The sequence below is a fragment of the Lepidochelys kempii genome, chromosome 1 (genome assembly GCF_965140265.1).
Source record: "Lepidochelys kempii isolate rLepKem1 chromosome 1, rLepKem1.hap2, whole genome shotgun sequence".
Classification (NCBI taxonomy): domain Eukaryota; kingdom Metazoa; phylum Chordata; order Testudines; family Cheloniidae; genus Lepidochelys; species Lepidochelys kempii.
In genome coordinates, this window is record NC_133256.1 from 2,989,295 (window position 1) to 3,012,154 (window position 22,860).

Here is a 22,860-nt window from a genome sequence, read left to right on the forward strand (position 1 = left end):
TGAACCTACCCCATTTTCATTGCCATTCACTATGGTACTCTTTTTCATTTGACTGTCTCTCATCGGATCCTACTTGTATTTGACCATCATCCATCCTTCCTTCCTTCCTAAGATGTAGAGAAGCTCCATCAATGGATGTACGGTAAACTCTCCTTGAGACTGACTGGGAACTATTAACATCTGTTTGTCAGGGTTTTACATACAATATCCCCAAGGTTTCACTGTGTGAAATGCTTTCTGAAAAATTCTGAAAAGACAGAGCTCTGTCCTGGGCTCCAGCAAAGAACGAAGCTGAGGTGCAGGACATGTGGGAGCGTAAGAGAGTTATACATAATATTGCCTCAGAATCCCGCATCCAGTATAGTCGTCCAGCCCAGCATCCTCCTGAGATGGGATGTGGATGGTCCAAGTGCTATGAAAAATCACCAAGCTCTGTTCTAACAATTCGGGATCCAACTCAGAGGCTTACATTCTCTGCTGGGAATCTGAGATCCTGTGGTGCTTCTCCAAGTCTCTCTGATGCTTTAATGGGTATGTATTTGCTTATGAGGAGTAAAATATGGACAAGGGGCACTTGGGCACCCTCCTTGGTAGCTCTGCCTAAACTGCACAAGGTGAATTGCCAGTTCTGGTCATCAGTGACAGTCCTGGCTGCCTCCTTCATGCACCCACTCAAGACCCATCCATTGTATGGATGAAACCTTCCTTGCTAGCAGGGGTTTAGGTATAATGTGGAAATGACACTTGCCCCAATTCTGGCCTGAAGCAGCCCCTCTTGGCATAATTTCCTCATCCCGCAGAGCAAGTGTGTGACTTCGGGAGGTGGGGTGGTGTGATCGTGGGTTTGGAGGTTCCCAATGATGAGGACAAGACGCATGGGCTCAAAGGTGGTAGTTGTGGAGGGATTTGATGCCTTGTTGACGTTCTGATGCCTTGATAAGGTTGTGAGCCATGTTCATCCTGGACACTGATTCCAAGTTCTGAAAACCAAAATTCCAATTGGGCCCATTTGATGTGCCTCGGTGAGCTGGACTGATTGTCTAGAAGTTACATGCTGTGTGCTGTTGACAGATGTTTGGCTGTGTGTGTATCTTCTCTCTGTGTGCTGTACGACTCTGGCCAGATAGGTCATACAGCCAGCTCCCACCGAACTGCCCAATAAATCCACAGACTCGGCTCATAGAGAAGGAATTTGCTCAGGTTTATTGACAATCAGGTGGGTCCTAATGTCCTGCTAAATTGTTAAGAACACATATATGACCATTGCAATGGACTAACTCAGTTCATGGCAGGGCTTTCCATTATCCCCAAAGCCAGACAAAGACACGTCCTCTGAGATACATATTTATATCCCAGTACAAACAAGTTACATGTTGCTCCTGATGTATCAGGATGCCTCCCTCTGAAGTATTAGGTGCCACCCGCTGACATATCCAGGGACCGCACATTACCTTGTACATGTCGGTTCAATCAAAACATCTCTACCCATAATGCTGTTATCCCTAACCTTATCCTTAAGATGGATCAGCGTGTTCCTGTTCTCTTTGAGGAATGTGTTTGGTATTGGGGTGTTCTAGTACCGCCTTTCTGGAATGTGTTTGTGTCTATATTCTTGTGCCTAGCACTATTTAGGAATGTGTGTTTTGCAATATCAGCCCTGTTCTTGCCAGATTCTGTGAGCCTGCCTCTTGCTCACACTTAACTTTGCTTTATAGCTGCAAAGTTTTGATTATTTTAGCCCAGGCCTCAGGCATCACACTAGGCCTCTGGTACAAGGGCTTCTATTTCAGGCCCTCTACCTACCAAAGGCACCAAAAGCCCAGCTAATATTGAAAAAAAAAAATGGCTGTAAAATCTTTAGTGCTTCTATTTGCATGGGAATTTGCCTCATCATGAGCTTAGTAGAACAGGTATAGCATTGTATCTTGACTGACCAGGACCTAACACGCATGCCACAACTTCCATCATTTCTGCCTTTGTCCTTCAGCTGTTTCCAGGGAGACTGACACAGTTGCTGGGCCTCTGTGCATCCTATTGGAGTGTTACCAAGGAGACCCAGTGAAGATCATTGAAACAATGACCTTGTGGGTTATTCCACTTGTAAAGATGGCATGGGAGGAGGGGGGGATTTGTATAATGAAGATATTCAGAAGATACGGCAAGTGGCATCCCCCAAGTGCTACAGAAGGGCAGCAGAGCCCACAGACTTTAGGTTGCAGGGCCCTTTTCCCCAGCATCCACCCTCATATTGGGTTCATGTCCCATTTCCCACAATGCTGAGCTCAGCCAAACATGGACAGAGCACTCTGGATTAATGAGGACATATACTTTCTAATTCTTGTCACAAAGATTTCAATCAGTGACCCATGGTGATCATTTTCTGCAGATGTATTTGCCCACTTTGTCACTAAGCTCTTTGGATCTGATCCCATAAATGATAGGGTTGAGCATGGGAGGGATGAGGAGATAGAGGTCAGCAAAGATGATGTGAACATGCAGAGCAATGTCCTGACCAAAACGGTGTGTTAGGTGGGAGAAAAGGCTGGGAGTATAATACATCAGCACCACAGAGATGTGGGCTGTGCAGGTGTTGAGGGCTTTTTGGTGGGCTTGGTTGGAGGAGATTCTGAGGACGGCCTTTATGATGAGACCATAGGACAGGGCAATAAGAGTCAGGTCTAACCCGATGACTAGAAACAGTAACACCAATCCATATATGCTGTTCACTCTGACGTCCCCACACTATATCTTCGCCACAGCTATGGGTTCACAGCGTGTGTGAGGAATAATGCGATTGGAACAGAATGGCAGCCTGCTCAGGAGCAGGAGCAGAGGCAGAACAAGAGAACAGATTTGATCAAACCTAGAAGTCCTAGTTTATCAACTTGTCCTTTGGTGAGGATGGTGGTGTATCTCAGAGGGTTACAGATGGCAATGTAGCGATCGAAGGCCATTGTCATGAGGATGGTTGAATGCATAACAGTAACCAAGTGAAGGAAGAAAGATTGGGTGAGGCAGCCACGCACAGTAATGATTTTCAAATCGTACCAAAATATGCACAGTGCTTTTGGCACAACAGAGGTAGACGTGGTGATATCTGTGAGTGCCAGCATGCATAGCAGTAGGTACATTGGCTTGTGTAGGATCTGCTCTTTGCTTACAACATACAGAAGCATGACATTTTCCAAAAGGCCAATAATATAGATCATTGTGAAAGGGATGGAAATCCACACATGAGCAGATTCCAGGCCAGGAATGCCCATTAGGATGAATATGAAGGGTCAGAGAGGGTGAGGCTGAAAGCTGCCATGAATCATAGAATCATAGAATCATAGAATATCAGGGTTGGAAGGGACCCCAGAAGGTCATCTAGTCCAACCCCCTCCTTGAAGCAGGACCAATTCCCAGTTAAATCATCCCAGCCAGGGCTTTGTCAAGCCTGACCTTAAAAACCTCTAAGGAAGGAGATTCTACCACCTCCCTAGATAACGCATTCCAGTGTTTCACCACCCTCATAGTGAAAAAGTTTTTCCTAATATCCAATCTAAACCTCCCCCACTGCAACTTGAGACCATTACTCCCCGTTCTGTCATCTGCTACCATTGAGAACAGTCTAGAGCCATCCTCTTTGGAACCCCCTTTCAGGTAGTTGAAAGCAGCTATCAAATCCCCCCTCATTCTTCTCTTCTGCAGGCTAAACAATCCCAGCTCCCTCAGCCTCTCCTCATAACTCATGTGTTCTAGACCCCTAATCATTTTTGTTGCCCTTCGCTGGGCTCTCTCCAATTTATCCACATCCTTCTTGTAGTGTGGGGCCCAAAACTGGACACAGTACTCCAGATGAGGCCTCACCAATGTCAAATAGAAGGGAACGATCACGTCCCTCGATCTGCTCGCTATGCCCCTACTTATACATCCCAAAATGCCATTGGCCTTCTTGGCAACAAGGGCACACTGCTGACTCATATCCAGCTTCTCATCCACTGTCACCCCTAGGTCCTTTTCTGCAGAACTGCTGCCTAGCCATTCAGCCCCTAGTCTGTAGCGGTGCATTGGATTTTTCCGTCCTAAGTTCAGGACTCTGCACATGTCTTTGTTGAACCTCATCAGATTTATTTTTCCCAATCCTCTAATTTCTCTAGGGCCCTCTGTATCCTATCCCTACCCTCCAGTGTATTTACCTTTCCTCCCCATTTAGTGTCATCTGCAACCTTGCTGAGGGTGCAATCCACACCATCCTCCAGATCATTAATGAAGATATTGAACAAAACTGGCCCGAGGACCGACCCTTGGGGCACTCCACTTGATACCGGCTGCCAACTAGACATGGAGCCATTGATCACTACCCATTGAGCCCAACGATCTACCCAACTTTCTATCCACCTTATCGTCCATTCATCCAGCCCACAATTCATTAACTTGCTGGCAAGAATACTGTGGGATACAGTGTCAAAAGCTTTGCTAAAGTCAAGGAACAACACGTCCACTGATTCCGCCCCATCCACAGAGCCAGTTATCTCATCATAGAAGGCAATTAGATTAGTCAGGCATGACTTGCCCTTGGTGAATCCACGCTGACTGTTCCTGATCACTTTCCTCTCTTCTAAGTGCTTCAGATTTGATTCCTTGAGGACCTGCTCCGTGATTTTTCCAGGGACTGAGGTGAGGCTGACTGGCCTGTAGTTCCCTGGATCCTCCTTCTTCCCTTTTTTAAAGATGGGCACTACATTAGCCTTTTTCCATTCGTCCATGACCTCCCCCAATGGCCATGAGTTTTCAAAGATAATGGCCAATGGCTCTGCAATCACATCCGCCAACTCCTTTAGCACTCTCGGATGCAACGCATCCGGCCCCATGGACTCCTCGTTCTGTCATCTGCTGCCATTGATTCCTTGAGGACGTGCTCCATGATTTTGAAATTCTGTGCAATTACGTCCGCTAACTCCTTTAGCACACTTGGATGCAGCGCATCCGGCCCCATGGACTTGTGCTCCTCCAGCTTTTCTGAATAGTCCTGAACCACTTCTTTCTCCACAGAGGGCTGGTCGCCTCCTCCCCATTCTGTGCTGTCCTGTGCAGCAGTCTGGGAGCTGACCTTGTTCGTGAAGACAGAGGCAAAGAAAGCACTGAGTACATTAGCTTTTTCCACATCCTCTCTCACTAGATTGCGTCCCTCATTCAGTAAGGGGCCCACACTTTCCTTGACTTTCTTCTTGTTGCTAACATACCTGAAGAAACCCTTCTTGTTATTCTTAACGTCTCGTGCTAGCTGCATCTCCAGGTGTGATTTGGCCTTCCTGATTTCACTCCTGCATTTCCGAGCAATATTTTTATACTCTTTCCTGTTCATTTGTCCAATCTTCCACTTCTTGTAAGCTTCTTTTTTGTGTTTAAGATCAGCAAGGATTTCACTGTGAAGCCAAGCTGGTCACCTGCCATATTTCCTATTTTTCTACACATCGGGATGTTTTGTCCCTGTAACCTCAATAAAGATTCTTTAAACTACAGCCAGCTCTCCTCCCTCATGTTATTCTGCCAGGGGATCCTGCCCATCAGTTCCCTGAGGGAGTCAAAGTCTGCTTTTCTGAAGTCTAGGGTCCGTATTCTGCTGCTCTCCTTTCTTCCCTGTGTCAGGATCCTGAACTCAGGATCAGACAGCTGCAGCAGCACAGGAGCTAGCAAACAGAGCTGTAAACAGGGGAGTTTGAGTGGGAGTTCTGTTGGAGGAGAAGGTATTTGTGTTTGTTTGGCTTTGTATTGGTAGTATTTGTATGTGTAGAGGCTTGTAGGGGCTTTGTGCTGGAAGAGAAGCTGAGCCCTGATTAGGGGGCGGGGCTTCACTGACTAGGGGTCCTATAAAGGTAGCAGCCAGTCAGGCAGCAGCACAGACAGCTGCAGCAGCACAGGAGCTAGCAAATAGAGCTGTAAACAGGGGAGTTTGAGTGGGAGTTCTGTTGGAGGAGAAGGTATTTGTGTTTGTTTGGCTTTGTATTGGTAGTATTTGTATGTGTAGAGGCTTGTAGGGGCTTTGTGCTGGAAGAGAAGCTGAGCCCTGATTAGGGGGCGGGGCTTCACTGACTAGGGGTCCTATAAAGGTAGCAGCCAGTCAGGCAGCAGCACAGACAGCTGCAGCAGCACAGGAGCTAGCAAACAGAGCTGTAAACAGGGGAGTTTGAGTGGGAGTTCTGTTGGAGGAGAAGGTATTTGTGTTTGTTTGGCTTTGTATTGGTAGTATTTGTATGTGTAGAGGCTTGTAGGGGCTTTGTGCTGGAAGAGAAGCTGAGCCCTGATTAGGGGGCGGGGCTTCACTGACTAGGGGTCCTATAAAGGTAGCAGCCAGTCAGGCAGCAGCACAGACAGCTGCAGCAGCACAGGAGCTAGCAAACAGAGCTGTAAACAGGGGAGTTTGAGTGGGAGTTCTGTTGGAGGAGAAGGTATTTGTGTTTGTTTGGCTTTGTATTGGTAGTATTTGTATGTGTAGAGGCTTGTAGGGGCTTTGTGCTGGAAGAGAAGCTGAGCCCTGATTAGGGGGCGGGGCTTCACTGACTAGGGGTCCTATAAAGGTAGCAGCCAGTCAGGCAGCAGCACAGACAGCTGCAGCAGCACAGGAGCTAGCAAACAGAGCTGTAAACAGGGGAGTTTGAGTGGGAGTTCTGTTGGAGGAGAAGGTATTTGTGTTTGTTTGGCTTTGTATTGGTAGTATTTGTATGTGTAGAGGCTTGTAGGGGCTTTGTGCTGGAAGAGAAGCTGAGCCCTGATTAGGGGGCGGGGCTTCACTGACTAGGGGTCCTATAAAGGTAGCAGCCAGTCAGGCAGCAGCACAGACAGCTGCAGCAGCACAGGAGCTAGCAAACAGAGCTGTAAACAGGGGAGTTTGAGTGGGAGTTCTGTTGGAGGAGAAGGTATTTGTGTTTGTTTGGCTTTGTATTGGTAGTATTTGTATGTGTAGAGGCTTGTAGGGGCTTTGTGCTGGAAGAGAAGCTGAGCCCTGATTAGGGGGCGGGGCTTCACTGACTAGGGGTCCTATAAAGGTAGCAGCCAGTCAGGCAGCAGCACAGACAGCTGCAGCAGCACAGGAGCTAGCAAACAGAGCTGTAAACAGGGGAGTTTGAGTGGGAGTTCTGTTGGAGGAGAAGGTATTTGTGTTTGTTTGGCTTTGTATTGGTAGTATTTGTATGTGTAGAGGCTTGTAGGGGCTTTGTGCTGGAAGAGAAGCTGAGCCCTGATTAGGGGGCGGGGCTTCACTGACTAGGGGTCCTATAAAGGTAGCAGCCAGTCAGGCAGCAGCACAGACAGCTGCAGCAGCACAGGAGCTAGCAAACAGAGCTGTAAACAGGGGAGTTTGAGTGGGAGTTTGAAAGGGGAGTTTGTCTTGTGGTGCTTGTGTGGGGTTTGGTTTTGCTGTGGGTGGTGGTGTTTTGGTGTGGTTTGTGTTTCCCAGATTAACAGGATTTAGGTGGGAAGGCTATGACAGATTCAGAGGTGGGAGTGACCCATGTAGCAGATGACACAATGAAGATGACTGGATGTGGAAGCTGTGGTATGTACATGATCCTGGAGGGGGCACCTGGTAAGAGTTTTGTCTGCATGAAATGCCGTCTGATAGAGCTGATGGAGGAAAAGATCAGAGGTTTGGAGATGCAGGTGGAAAGTCTGGTAGAGTTTAGGAAGGGGTTTGAGCAGATTATGGAGCAAAGACATGAGGTATCTGAAGGGAAAAGCTCAGACTTGCAGATGGAAGCAGGACTAGGGAATTTTGAGGGGAGACTGGGTGAGGAAAGTGGTCAGTGGAAGCATGTGACTAAAAGAACTAGGCAGAGGAAAAGACGGGCTAGTGAAGGAGAAATAGACCTTCAGAATAGGTTTGCAGAGTTGGAAAATGAAGAAGGGGCTCAGCAGGTAGTCACTGAAGGTGACAGGGCAAGGAAGAAGAGAAGAGCGGTTAGTCCTATAGGAAAAGGGGAAGAGTTAATGGAGATTACACCAAATATGAGCCCCAGGAGGATACAGGATGGGTTAAAAAGGATTACAAGGGAGAATGGGAATGGAAAAAACTTGCAGCCAGAGGGAACAGGGGATAGACTGGAGAATAGCACCGTCACTAGGAAAAGGCAGGTCTATGTGATTGGGGACTCTTTATTGAGAAGAATAGATAGGCCTGTAACCAGAGCTGATCCAGAAAATAGGAGGGTGTGCTGTCTTCCAGGTGCTAAGATACGGGATGTAGACCTGAGGTTAAAAAGGATTCTAAAGGGAGCGGGAAAGAATCCCCTAATTATCCTTCATGTGGGAACAAATGATACGGCTAGATTCTCACTGGAAAGTATTAAGGGAGACTATGTTAGGCTGGGGAGGACGCTTAAGGAAATTGAGGCTCAGGTGATCTTTAGTGGGATTTTGCCTGTTCCTAGAGAAGGGCAACAAAGGTGTGACAAGATTATGACTATCAATAGATGGCTTAGGCAGTGGTGCTATAAGGAGGGCTTTGGGATGTATGGCCATTGGGAGGCATTCATGGATAGAGGACAGTTCTCTCGGGATGGACTTCATCTGAGTAGGGAAGGAAATAGACTTCTAGGATGGAGGCTGGCACAACTGATTAAGAGAGCTTTAAACTAGGAATTTGGGGGAGATGGTTGGGAGATGTCCAGGTAATCTCCACGCCAGAATTTAGCATAGAGTGGAAAGAAAATGAAGTAAGAGTGGATACAGCTGTAGGTAGGAGGAAGGGCAGTGTAGATACAAGTCTAATAGGTTATACTGGTAGTAAAATAACCGTGCCTAATAGGGTACAGAATGTGAGTGAGGCCAAACAGCAAAAATTAAGATGTTTGTACACTAATGCAAGGAGCCTAGGTAACAAAATGGAGGAACTAGAGTTACTGGTGCAGGAAGTGAAACCAGATATTATAGGTATAACAGAGACCTGGTGGAATAGTAGTCATGACTGGGCTACAGGTATTGAAGGGTATGTGCTGTTTAGGAAAGACCGAAATAAAGGTAAAGGTGGTGGAGTAGCACTGTATATCAATGATGAGATAGAATGTAAAGAAATAAGAAGCGATGAAATGGATATGACTGAGTCTGTCTGGGCAATAATTAAATTGGGGAAGAAAACTATTAGAGCCTCCCCTGGGATAGTGCTTGGGGTGTGCTATAGACCGCCGGGATCTAATTTGGATATGGATAGAGCCCTTTTTAATGTTTTTAATAAAGTAAATACTAATGGAAACTGTGTGATCATGGGAGACTTTAACTTCCCAGATATAGACTGGAGGATGAGTGCTAGTAATAATAATAGGGCTCAGATTTTCCTAGATGCGATAGCTGATGGATTCCTTCAACAAGTAGTTGCTGAACCGACTAGAGGGGATGCCATTTTAGATCTGGTCTTGGCGAGTAATGAGGATCTCATAGAGGAAATGGTTGTAGGGGATAATCTTGGCTCAAGTGATCATGAGCTAATTCAGTTCAAACTGAATGGAAGGATTAACAAAAATAAATCTGCAACTAGGGTTTTTGATTTCAAAAGGGCTGACTTTCAAAAATTAAGGAAATTAGTTAGGGAAGTGGATTGGACTGAAGAATTTATGGGTTTAAAGGTAGAGGAGGCCTGGGATTATTTTAAATTAAAGCTGCAGAAGCTATCGGAAGCCTGCATCCCAAGAAAGGGGAAAAAATTCATAGGCAGGAGTTGTAGACCAAGCTGGATGAGCAAGCATCTTAGAGAGGTAATTAAGAAAAAGCAGAAAGCATATAGGGAGTGGAAGAAGGGAGGGATCAGTAAGGAAAGCTACCTTATTGAGGTCAGAATATGTAGGGATAAAGTGAGACAGGCTAAAAGTCAAGTAGAGTTGGACCTTGCAAAGGGAATTAAAACCAATAGTAAAAGGTTCTATAGTCATATAAATAGGAAGAAAACAAAGAAAGAAGAAGTGGGACCGCTAAAAACTGAGGATGGAGTGGAGGTCAAGGATAATCTAGGCATGGCCCAATATCTAAACAAATACTTTGCCTCAGTCTTTAATAAGACTAAAGAGGATCTTAGGGATAATGGTAGCATGATAAATGGGAATGAGGATATGGAGGTAGACATCACCATATCTGAGGTAGAAGCGAAACTCAAACAGCTTAATGGGACTAAATCGGGGGGCCCAGATAATCTTCATCCAAGAATATTAAAAGAATTGGCACAAGAAATTGCAAGCCCATTAGCAAGAATTTTTAATGAATCTGTAAACTCAGGGGTTGTACCGTATGATTGGAGAATTGCTAACATAGTTCCTATTTTTAAGAAAGGGAAAAAAAGTGATCCAAGTAATTATAGGCCTGTTAGTTTGACATCTGTAGTATGCAAGGTCTTGGAAAAAATTTTGAAGGAGAAGGTAGTTAAGGACATTGAAGTCAATGGTAAATGGGACAAAATACAACATGGTTTTACAAAAGGTAGATCGTGCCAAACCAACCTGATTTCCTTCTTTGAGAGAGTAACAGATTTTTTAGATAAAGGAAACGCAGTGGATCTAATTTATTTAGATTTTAGTAAGGCGTTTGAAACTGTGCCACATGGGGAATTATTAGTTAAATTGGATAAGATGGGCATCAATAGGAAAATTGAAAGGTGGATAGGGAATTGGTTAAAGGGGAGACTACAACGGGTCCTACTGAAAGGTGAACTGTCAAGTTGGAGGGAGGTTACCAGTGGAGTTCCTCAAGGATCAGTTTTGGGACCAATCTTATTTAATCTTTTTATTACTGACCTGGGCACAAAAAGTGGGAGTGTGCTAATAAAGTTTGCAGATGATACAAAGCTGGGAGGTATTGCTAATTTAGAGAAGGACAGGGATACCCTACAGGAGGATCTGGATGACCTTGTAAACTGGAGTAATAGGAATAGGATGAAATTTAATAGTGAGAAGTGTAAGGTCATGCATTTAGGGATTAATAACAAGAATTTTAGTTATAAGCTAGGGACGCATCAACTAGAAGTAACGGAGGAGGAAAAGGACCTTGGAGTATTGGTTGATCATAGGTTGACTATGAGCTGCCAATGTGATATGGCTGTGAAAAAAGCTAATGTGGTCTTGGGATGCATCAGGAGAGGTATTTCCAGTAGGGATAAGGAGGTTTTAGTACCGTTATATAAGGCACTGGTGAGACCTCACCTGGAATACTGTGTGCAGTTCTGGTCTCCCATGTTTAAGAAGGATGAATTCAAACTGGAACAGGTACAGAGAAGGGCTACTAGGATGATCCGAGGTTCAAGGGCTACTAGGATGATCCGATGATCTTGTCTTATGAAAGGAGACTCAGGGAGCTTGGCTTGTTTAGCCTAACTAAAAGAAGGTTGAGGGGAGATATGATTGCTCTCTATAAATATATCAGAGGGATAAATACCAGAGAGGGAGAGGAATTATTTAAACTCCATACCAATGTGGACACAAGAACAAATGGATATAAACTGGCCACTAGGAAATTTAGATTAGAAATTAGACGAAGGTTTCTAACCATCAGAGGAGTGAAGTTTTGGAATAGCCTTCCGAGGGAAGTAGTGGGGGCAAAAGATCTATCTTGCTTTAAGATTAAACTCGATAAGTTTATGGAGGAGATGGTATGATGGGATAACATGGTTTTGGTAATTAAATATTCATGGTAAATAGGCCCAATGGCCTGTGATGGGTTTTTAGATGGGGTAAGATCCAAGTTACCCGGGAAAGAATTTTCTGTAGTATCTGGCTGATGAATCTTGCCCATATGCTCAGGGTTTAGCTGATACCCATATTTGGGGTCGGGAAGGAATTTTCCTCCAGGGCAGATTGGAAGGCCCTGGAGGTTTTTCGCCTTCCTCTGTAGCATGGGTCACTTGCTGGAGGATTCTCTGCTCCTTGAGGTCTTCAAACTACAATTTGAGGACTTCAATAGCACAGATATAGGTGTGAGGTCTTTTTTAGGAGTGGTGGGTGAAATTCTGTGGCCTGCATTGTGCAGGAGGTCAGACTAGATGATCATAATGGTCCCTTCTGACCTAAATATCTATGAATCTATGAAACTCAACAATCTCATGGTCACTGCCTCCCAGGTTCCCATCCACTTTTGCTTCCCCTACTAATTCTTCCCAGTTTGTGAGCAGCAGTTGAAGAACAGCTCTGCCCCTAGTTGGTTTCTCCAGCACTTGCACCAGGAAATTGTCCCCTACCCTTTCCAAAAACTTCCTGGATTGTCTGTGCACCTCTGTATTGCTCTTCCAGCAGATATCAGGGTGATTGAAGTCTCCCATGAGAACCAGGGCTTGCGATCTAGTAACTTCTGTGAGTTGCCGGAAGAAAGCCTCATCCACCTCATCCCCCTGGTCCGTGGTCTATAGCAGACTGCCACCAGGACATCACCCTTGTTGCTCATGCTTCTAAACTTAATCCAGAGACTCTCAGGTTTTTCTGCAGTTTCATACCAAAGCTCTGAGCAGTCATATTGCTCTCTTACATACAATGCAACTCCCCCACCTTTTCTGCCCTGCCTGTCCTTTCCCGTTCTCCATGCTTGTTTCCCAGGCTTCTTGCATTTGTGTATAGGAACTTGAGATAACTTGCTGTTTGTCCTGCTTTCTTACTATGAGGCAGGAGCCCTCCTCTTCTGCATTCTCCTGCTCGTGCTTCCTCCCGGTATCCCATAATAATCTTACACGCAGTCAGATTCAAAACATAGAGAATCCCTCTAGGCAAAACCTTAAGTTACAAAAAGACACTAAAACCGGAATACACATTTCCTCCAGCACAGCGAATTTACAAGCCAAAATAAAGAAAACCTAAAGCACTGTCTAGCTAGATTACTTCCTAACTTTACAGGAGTTGGAGGGCTTGCATCCTTGATCTGATCCCAGCAAAGGTATCACACAGACAGACAGACAAAAGCCTTTTCCCCACCTCCAGATCTGAAAGTGTCTTGTCCCCTCATTGGTCATTTGGGGTCAGGTGCCAGCCAGGTTACCTTAGCTTCTTAACCCTTTACAGGGAAAAGGACTTTGCCTCCGGTCAGGAGGGATTTTATAGCACTGTATACAGAAAGGTGGTTACCCTCCCCTTTATATTTATGACACCACTTAATAACAGCTAGCTGACACTCTGATCCCAAGGGTACTATTCTACTGTCTAGAGGTAGTCTATCCTTGAAACTGAATGGGAATCTATTAACATTTCTTTGTCAGGGTTTTACATGCAATAGCTCCAAGGTTTCACTCTGTGAATCGCTTTCAGAAAAATCCTGAAAAGACATCTAACAATGCGGGATGTAACTCAGAGCCCTAAAGTCTCTGCTGAGAATCTGAGACCCTGTGATACTTATTCAGTTCTCTTTGGTGCTTTAAGGGGTGTTTCCTTGCTTGTGAGGAGTAAAATATGGAGCAAGGAATTTGGTCACCCTCCTTGGTAGCTCTGCCTAAACTGCACAAGGTGAATTGCCAGCGCTGGTCATCAGTGACAGGCCTGGCTGCCTCCTTCATGCACCCACTCCAGACCCATCCACTGTATGGATGAAATTTTTGTTGCTAGCAAGGTTTTAGGTATAAGGTGGAAATGAGGCTTCCACCAATTCTGGCCTGCAACTGTCCCTGTTGGCACAATTTCCTCTGCCCACTCAGCATGTGTGTGGCTCTTTTGTGGGGGGATTGTGCGTTTGGCTGGGGTATGTTGTGAGGTTCCCAGTGCTCGGGACAAGACACACAGGAACAAAGGTGGGAATTGTGGAGCGACTTGACACCTTTTCGAGGTTCTGATGCTTTAATGACGTTAAGAGCCATGTTGGACACTGATTCCAAGTTCTGAAGACCAAAACTCCAGTTGGGCTCATTCGATGTGCTTCAGTGAGCTGGACCGATTGTCTAGAAGGCACACGTTGTGTGCTCTTGACAGATGTTTGGCTGCATGTGTATGTTCTTTCTTTGTGCTGTACTGACTTTGGCCAGATAGGCCATACAGCCAGCTCAGACCGATCTTCCCGATAAATCTACAGACTTGGCTCGCAGAGAAGGAATTGGCTCAGATTTATTGTCAACGAAGCGCGGTCCTAAATATTCTGGCTCAACCAGTACAGGTACACTAATACACGTATGCCCATTGCAATGGACTGGCTCAGTTAGTGTCAGGACTCTCCACCATCTCTTAGGCAAGACAAAGACACGTCCTCTGAGATACTTTTTATACCCCAGTACAAACAAGTTACATATTGCTTCTGAAGTACCAGGATGTCATCCTCTGACATACCCAGGGACCGCACATTACCTTTCACATGTTGGTTTGATCAAAACATCTCTATCCACTATTCTCAAGATGGAACAGAGTGTTCTTGTTCTCATTGAGGAATGTGTTTTGTGAAGAGGTTTTCTAGTACCAGATTTCTGGAATGTGTTTGTGTCTGTATTCTTATACGTAACTACTTCGGAGCATGTCTTTCTGCAATATCAGCCCTGTTCTTGCCAGATTCTGTGAGTGATCCTCTTGCTCACACTTAACTTTGTCTTATAGGTGCAGGCCTCACACCAGGCCTCTGCTACAAGGGCTTATGTTTCAGGCCCTCTTCCTATCACATGTGCCACAATCCCAGTTCCAATTTAAAAAAAGAAAAACCTCTGAAGTCTTTAGTGCTTCTATTTGCAAAGGAACTTGCCTCATCCTGAGCCAAATAGTACAGGTATAGCATTGTACCTAGACTGCCGAGCACCCAACTCACATACCCCATTTATATCATTATGCTTTTTGCATTCAGTTGTTTGCAGGGAGCCTGAGACAATAGCTGTGCCTCTGTGTATCCTATCAGGGTGTTACCATGGTAGCTCAGTGAAGATCTTTGATAAAGTGACCTCGTGAGCTATTCCACTTTTAAAAATGGCTAGGGGAGGGAGTTTGTATCATGAAGATATCCACAAGATACTGCAATTGGCACCCCCAAGCTCTAGAGAAAGGCATCAGAGCCCAAAGATATTAGGTGGCAGGGCCCTTCTTCCAAGCATCCACCCTCACTTTGGGTTCATGTCACCGCCCCCCGTGTCTGACCTTCAAGACCCTCCTGTCAGGCCACGTTTCCCTGTCCTGGGGTCTCATTCCATTGCCCCACCTTATTCTCCCCAGCTACATATTTTTCTCGGGTGCAGTGTTACTTGTGCCATAGTTGGCATCCACTATACTGGCTCTGGCCCCGGAGTTCCCCACTCTAGCTCTGCTCTGGCTCCTTTTAGCACATCTGGTCTGTGCTGCCCCATCTTCCAGTTCTAGTCAGCTCCAGCTATAGCCCATGAGCTCTGCCTTAGGGCCTGCTTCTCTGGCACTTCTGCATCTGGCTGGCATTGCCAGATTTCCACTGCATTAGTAGATCAAAGTCACTTAAAAACTCACCTGAAAGTAACCCAATCTATTTCTTGAAACAAACTTATTTATATTAACACATTTCTCTGTACATAAAATAATAAATGAAAGTTTTGTTACATACCTACTACAGATTTGATTAAAAACAAAAAAGCTACAAGCCTGAGCAGGATTTTGTCCACATTAGCAACACACCTATGAGACGACAATTCAGTCAAAATCAGAACTCCAGTACTGGTGCTTGCATGCCGACTGATGGACGGCAGGTGATTCAAACCAAACATGGCAAATGGTAGCATTAAACAGAGCCCAGAAGTAGCCCAAATAATTTGTAATGAAAAAACAGCAATTGCATAATTATATTGTTTACTTCTAATTCCATTCAGTGACGGTAGTCAATGTCCACATTTTGCATTGAATTAGTTTGTTACAGTCTGTCTGTGGTTTATCCCCCAGGTTTCCTGAAAGATTAGAAGTAAAGAAAATCAGGTATGTTTCAGTCACCGGATTATGGTAAAATTGATAAAGAAGTTGAGCATTTTAGTTTCTTACTTTTCTCTTCAAATTGCAGCTTCTGTTCATCAAACTGATAAAGATCCTTGTTCACACAGGGACTAAGGGAAAGCTACCTGGTAGTGTCAGAGCCACGGAAAGGCCGAGGGACAGGCTGTGTGGGGGTTGCGTGCTGGTGGTGACAAAAAAAGAGGTCAACCGTTGGTCCGAGAGAGGGAACTCAGCAATGGAGAGAGCTGTGCTTGGTGATGGAGTGATAAGATGTTTGGTGTGAGGAACTTCTCAGACTGAACTTCCACAATGCTGAGCTCAGCCAAACTGAGACAGAGCACCCTTGATTAAGGAGGAGATAGCCTTTCCCCTCTTGTCACAAGGGTTTAAAATCAGTGGCCCAGGCGATCACCATCTGCAGGTGTATTTGCCCAATTTCTCACGAAGCTCTTTGGTTTTGACCCCATAAATGATAGGGTTGAGCATAGGAGGGATGAGAAGATAGAGGTCAGCAAAGATGATGTGAACGTGCGGAGCAATGTCCTTTACAAAACGTTGTGTTAGGTGGTAGAAGAGGCTGGGAGTATAATATGTCAGCATCACGCAGACATGGGCTATGCAGGTGTTGAGGGCTTTATGGTGGGCTCTGTTGGAGGAGATTGTGAGGACGGCCTTGAGGATCAGACCATAAGACAGGGCAATGAGCGTCAGGTCTAGACCGATGACTAGAAACAGTATCACCAAGCCATATATGCTGTTCACTGTGATGTCCCCACATGATATCTTTGCCACAGCTATAGGTTCGCAGTGTGTGTGGGGGACAATGCGGTTTTCACAGAATTGCAGCCTGGTCAGGAGCAAGGGCAGAGGCAGAACAAAGAGAATGGATTTGATCAAACCTAGAAGCCCTAGTTTAGCTACTCGTCCTTTAGTGAGGATGGTGGTGTATCTCAGAGGGTTACAAATGGCAACATAGCGATCAAAGGCCATTGTCATGAGGATAGTTGAGTGCATAACGGTAACCATGGGAAGGAAGAACGACTGAGTGAGGCAGCCAGCCACAGTAATGGTTTTCAAATTGAACCAAAATATGCACAGTGCTTTTGGCACAACGGACGTAGAGGTGGTGATCTCTGTCAGCGCCAGCATGCAGAGCAGCAGGTACATTGGCTTTTGCAGCGTCAGCTCTTTGCTTACAACATACAGAAGCATGAAATTTTCCAAGAGGCCAATAACGTAGAACATTGCAAAAGGGATGGAAATCCAGACATGGGCAGCTTCCAGGCCAGGGATGCCCATTAAGATGAATGTTGAAGGGTCATAGGGCGTGAGGTTGAAAGCTGCCATGAATTTCTCAGTATGTCGATTGGGCTCAGAAATGTTCAAGGTGCCTGTGAAGAGAGAGAAGCACAGCGAGGGGGGTTACACACTTTATAAGAAATAGTAAGGTAAATATTTTATAGTTATTAATAGTCAAGAAAGGGGGGTGAGAACTGAGGTGCCAAAATTTATAGATGACATAATTATTATTCGGATTATACTCAAGTCTATAGAAGTCCTCAGATGGAGCAAACCAAGCCATGTGACACCCTGCTTTCAGTGCAAGCATGGAGAGAAACTCAGCAAAACACTCGAATCCAGGAGGAGTGGGATTGGGAAATCATAAAGAAAATACAATCACATGAGATCAGCCAGTCAAGTTTCACCCTTCTCTGGACTCCTCTGTGTCATACTGTGCACGCTTCTCACACAGGATATTGCAGAAATAGGGGGTTCTCGGAAGGGCAACGAGAATGATCAAGGGTCAGGGGAAACTGGCATATGGAGAGAGGTTGTAAAGCCTTGGATTGTTGCCTTACAAAGGAGATGAATAAAAAGGAACATGAGGAAAGTCTATAAAATACTGACTGGTAGAGAGCTGAGCGAGAATGTGTCTCCCTGTCTCATAAAACAAGATCAAGTAGACATTCAATTAAATTGAAATATGGCAAAATCAAAATAGATAGATAAAGAATGCTTTCTTCACTCAGTGCCTAAACAGACTGAGGAACTCCTTACTACAAGAGGTAGTTGAGGATATGAGATAAGCAAGAAGCAGGAAGAGTTTGGACATTTCCATGGATAGTGAGACTTTCCAGTGACAATAGTTAGACCTAAATAAATATTTTTGAAAGCCTATACAGCCATGTGTTTCAAAGCAAAAGTGAATCTTTAGTTGTTAGGCGTTAGGGTAACAGCCTCTTGATGGTCAATTCATCCCACCCAATCCACCTACTACTGCATTTTTTACACCTTCTGCAGTATGTGGGGCTGTCACTGTTGGAGACAAGAAACTGGACTTGATTGACCATAGATCTGACTCACAAGACCATATCTATGTTCACGAGGAGCCAAGTGTCCACCATGGAAACAGACGTTATCATGCTGGGCTATGACCTTGTGCTCAACAGAATGGGCATGAAGGGCACAAGGGTCATAGTATTTAGGGATACAGTGTGACATTGCACTCTATATGATTTTATGAAAATATGCTGATGAGTGTGAATATAAGGTAACTACAATATGCTTCATGCAAAAGGTCTCTTGTAAGGTATCATTACAAAGTTTATACTCTAATGAGTGTGGTCATTGTATTTTTATAAATGTATCACTCTTGTATCTGCAACTAGAAATGTGAAATATAACTCTGAGGGCCTATTGTAATGAGGCAAAGTGTGGGCCATTAATGGTGGTTTGGAATCTTGATGGCTCCCATTAACCAGGACAACTGACTGTGGATGGCTCTGTTTGCAGGCAGGCCTTCCTGTGAGTCAGGCTCCGAGGAATGAAGGCTTGGGGGTCTCACAGGAAATGTGACCATGTCACCTGGTATTGAAATCCATCTTAAACCTGGTGCTTTTCCATTTAGAAGGAGGGGTGGGGACCCAGGGAGAAAAAAGATTCCAGCCTTGTGCCACAGCCATATAAGGGGGTGGAACAGAAAAAAGGGGACTGCAGTCATGACAAATCCACTAGTTACCACCTGAGCTAGAACAAGGACTGTACCAGGGGAAAGGGTTGCGCCCAGTCTAGAAAGGCATCCAATCTGAGAAAGAAACTTATTGAAACATCTGTGAGGGTGAGATTTTATCTGTATTAGGCATAGGCATGCGTGTTTTGTTTTATTTTGCTTGGTAATTCTCTTTGTTCTGTCTGTTACTACTTTAGACATAGTAAAACAGATTTATTTGGGGTTTAGACGCCATTGGGATTTGGGCATCTGAGGGTCAAAGATAGGTACACTTCTTAAGCTGCTTTCAGTTTAGCCTACAGCTGTTAGGGGACGTGGTTCAGACCTGGGTTTGGGGTAGCAGCAGGCTAGCGGGTCTGGTTCAAACCAGGCAGGGAGCTGAAGTCCCAAGCTGGCAGGGCAGGAAAGCAGGAGCAGAATTAGTCTTGGCACACCAGTTGGCAGCCCCAAGGGGGTTTCTGTGGTCCAACCCGTCACATACAGGTCTGAACAGCTGTTACTTTCCTTGTGTCTTTTGGTGAGACACTTTTTTGCAGGCACCCAGCTTCGCCTGAGACATAATTTGCAGGTGATAACTGACAAATGTAAGCAGAGACTTTCATCTGCCTACCCTTTTCATGCCTGAATATTGATGAGATTTGACGATGACAAAAAAAAAATGGAGGATGGTAAATAATGAAGAGGATAGTTCAGTGTTTGAGAGCAATCTGGATTGGTTTGTCAACTGGGTCGAAGCAAATAATACATGTTCTAATAAAGCTATGTTGATATATTAATCTAGGAACAAAGAATGTAGGTGATGCTAACATGATTGGGGATTATCTTGAGAAACACAATGATTCTAAGAAGATTTTGGGGTGAAAAAGGATAATTAGCTAAACATGAGCTCCCAGTGTGACACTGTGCTCAAAACAGCCCATGTGATCCTGGGATGATAAAGAGGGGGGTATCAAGGTAAGGGAGCAAAGTTATTTTACCTCTGTATTTGGCACTCATGTGACAGCTGCTGGAATCCTCTGTCCAGTTCTCGTGTCCACTATTAAGGATGGCTGTTGATACACTATAGAAGATTCAGAGAAGAATCACAAGAATTAGTAAAAGATTAGAAAACCTGTCTTATACTGATAGACTCAAAGATCTCAATCTATTTAGTGCAACAATGATGGTTTTGGGATGATTTGCTAACAGTCTGCAAGTACCAGGACTGGGAACAAATATTTAATAATAGGCTTTTGAGCCTAACATACAGAAATGTAAAATGATACGATGTCTGGAAGTTGAAGTTAAAGAAATTCTGACTGGAAATAAGGCACGCATTTGAGAGTAATTAACCACTGGAACAATTTACTATGGTTCTCAGTGGTTCTTCATCACTGAGGAAGTTTAAATCTAATTTGGAAGTTTCTCTACAAGATCTGCTCTAGGAATAATCTTGGGGAAATTTTCAGGCCTGTATTATACAGACAAGAAGATCACAATAGTCCCTACTCACCTTGGAATCTATGAACATGTCCCCATAGGTCAGCTGATGGCATTTTGCCTGCAAGTTAATGCCTGAAATTACTGAAGGCATTTTTTTCTATTTGTGACCATGCTGAATTTAGCCCCATGCAGACAAATGGTCATTAGACTGCAATGCCTTGGAAGTGTTACGCTGGTTGAATATTTGATGAGGCTGTGGGATCCCATGAGGCACTGCATGGATGAATGTTTTAGGTGAGAATAATTATGACTTGAGCCACAAAATCTCTGCACTGAGGAATAAATGTACAACCCTTGCTATTAATGACTAAGAGGGGTGGCTGGCAAATGGTCCCAGAGCATCCTTTCTTTACTGTCTCTGTCCAAGTGGCGCACTTTTTCAGTCAGCCTTCAGGGGCTCCTGCACATGACAGCTGCATTGATCTAGGCCCTCACATTTCCCATAGTTACCGCTCTCATTATGTAACGTGGATACTTCTCAAATTGCCAGTTGTTCCCGTGTGGCAGTTTTTGAAGCACCCTGCAGTGAGTATGGGTGTAACAAGAGAAGCTCTACAGGTGTGATTAGAGGCCCCTCACCCCCAGCAGGGGAGAAGTTGTGGGGAGCATGGGGCGGCTCAGAGGTTGTGGGAGCCAAGGAGGGCTGGGGAGCACGGAGAAGACACTGGTGACCAGTGTTACGAATTACACCTGAGAGGACACGCACACAACTGCTGCGAATTATACCTGGTAGGACACGCACACAACTGCTACAAATTACACATGGTAGGACACGCACACAAATGCTGTGAATTACACCTGATAGGACATGCACAGTTTGAATCTAGGCTGAGGCACATAAACAAAGTCCACAACTGAAGAGTTCCCAAAAGACACTAAGTTTATTACCCTGGAGCGTGGTGCCCCCCTGCTAGCCAGGAGGGGACCCTGAATACAGATTATACAAAGGTTATATACTTTTTAGCAAAGCATGTTGCCCTCGTGCATCGGAAACCTTAGCCAATAAACAAACCCTTGTCTTATCTACCACCTATCCCTGCTTGGTGCATTCCTCATGCTATACCAGTATGTTAATTACACAACATGGTCCTAAAGCCATGCATCAGTAACCTTTATTATCAGGATGGGAGGCCTCACATCAAGGCCAAGAGACAGGGAGTTAGAGACTGACAAAAATCAGATACTGGGAGTCAAGGCAGGCTGGAGACAAGGAGGAGGATTTTCACAGGGATTCAGTATCTAAGGATCACTCCTCCTGGTGTATGATGTGCTGGCATTTAAACAATGGTGGGCCCCAAACCAAAATGGAGTCATATGTGCTAACTTTTCCTTAACATCAGCGTGCTGTTGGAATCGGCACACTTGGAATTGGAGCTGGGGAAGCAGATACATTTGGGGGGGGGGAATCAGAGTCTGATGGGAGATTGGTCCAACTGAAGAACAAAGATCAGTCACTTCACCAGTAGAAAGATCAATTGAAGTTACATAATTAACGTTCAACAACAGCCATTGGAAAGCAAGCTGAGTAATCTTTGTGACACCTGGACTGCAGTTCTGTGGTTTGGCAAGAGAAAGAGACTCTGACACCCACCCCAAAATACACTCCGGACAAAGAAAGGTCCCGCCATGCCCTCACAAACTCCAGTGCAGCCTGCCTCTCGATGTAAACCCTGCTCCTTGCCCCATAACCTCAGTGCTCCCCGCCTGCCCATGTACCCCCCGCTTCATCCCCAGAACCCCCGGTGCTGGCCACTTGTCCATGTAGGTTCCCCACCCCACAACTTTCAGCCCTGTCACACAGTTATACCCCTTACCCAAGACCAAAACCAGGTGCCAGTCCCAACAATGACAGCTCACAGAAATAGTTCCTCAGACGAAGGTTAAACTCAGTGACAGCCTGCACTGTGGAAAAGGGGGAGATCAGCCTGGACTGCCTTTCTGGGAGACAAAGGAAACCCCACCAGCAGCTCAGCCTGTGCAGGGAAGGAGAGCAGGACAGACCTGGCAGTAGGGAAAGAGGACAGGAAGATTAAAAGGAGCCAGTGTGAGCCACTCCTCTTCAAAATGACACAAAGCATTAACGTACTGCAGCCCATTAGAAACGCGGACACCCCTTCCTGAGGCTGCTTTTCCATGTTAGCAATTGATGATGTTACTATGAGGCAGTAGTGTGGATCCTAACAGGAGGAAGGATGGTCCAGATGCGGGGTGGTGTCAGAGACAATCTGCTACAGTGCCACTGTGATCTGGATACTGCACGTCCTCGTCCCCCATATGCACACACAGACCTGGATCTGCCACAGTGAGATTTCCAACCCCACCTCGCTTCTTCTGAGCCAGAAACATGCTTTTCTCTTTACTGCCTTTTGATTCTTCTCTTCCTCTCCAGAAAGAGATATGCAGAGGTACGAAGAGAACAAACCCCTCTCTGCCCCCAACAAAAAGAATTGTTCTTCTAATTGTTCTGATCCTCTAAGCCTGTGGGTTTAAGATTTGAGCAACTCTCCTGTC

At 45.2% G+C, this 22,860-nt stretch overlaps 1 protein-coding gene and 1 pseudogene across 1 annotated transcript; both read right to left on the reverse strand.

The window, feature by feature from the left end:
- Nucleotides 1-2,373: 2,373 nt before the first annotated feature.
- Nucleotides 2,374-3,209, reverse strand: LOC140905560 (olfactory receptor 52D1-like; annotated as a pseudogene).
- Nucleotides 3,210-16,265: 13,056 nt separating this feature from the next.
- Nucleotides 16,266-17,204, reverse strand: LOC140905561 (olfactory receptor 52N2-like). The gene has a single exon (XM_073329086.1). It carries the CDS (start codon nt 17,202-17,204, stop codon nt 16,266-16,268), a length of 939 nt encoding a protein of 312 aa, XP_073185187.1.
- Nucleotides 17,205-22,860: the final 5,656 nt, after the last annotated feature.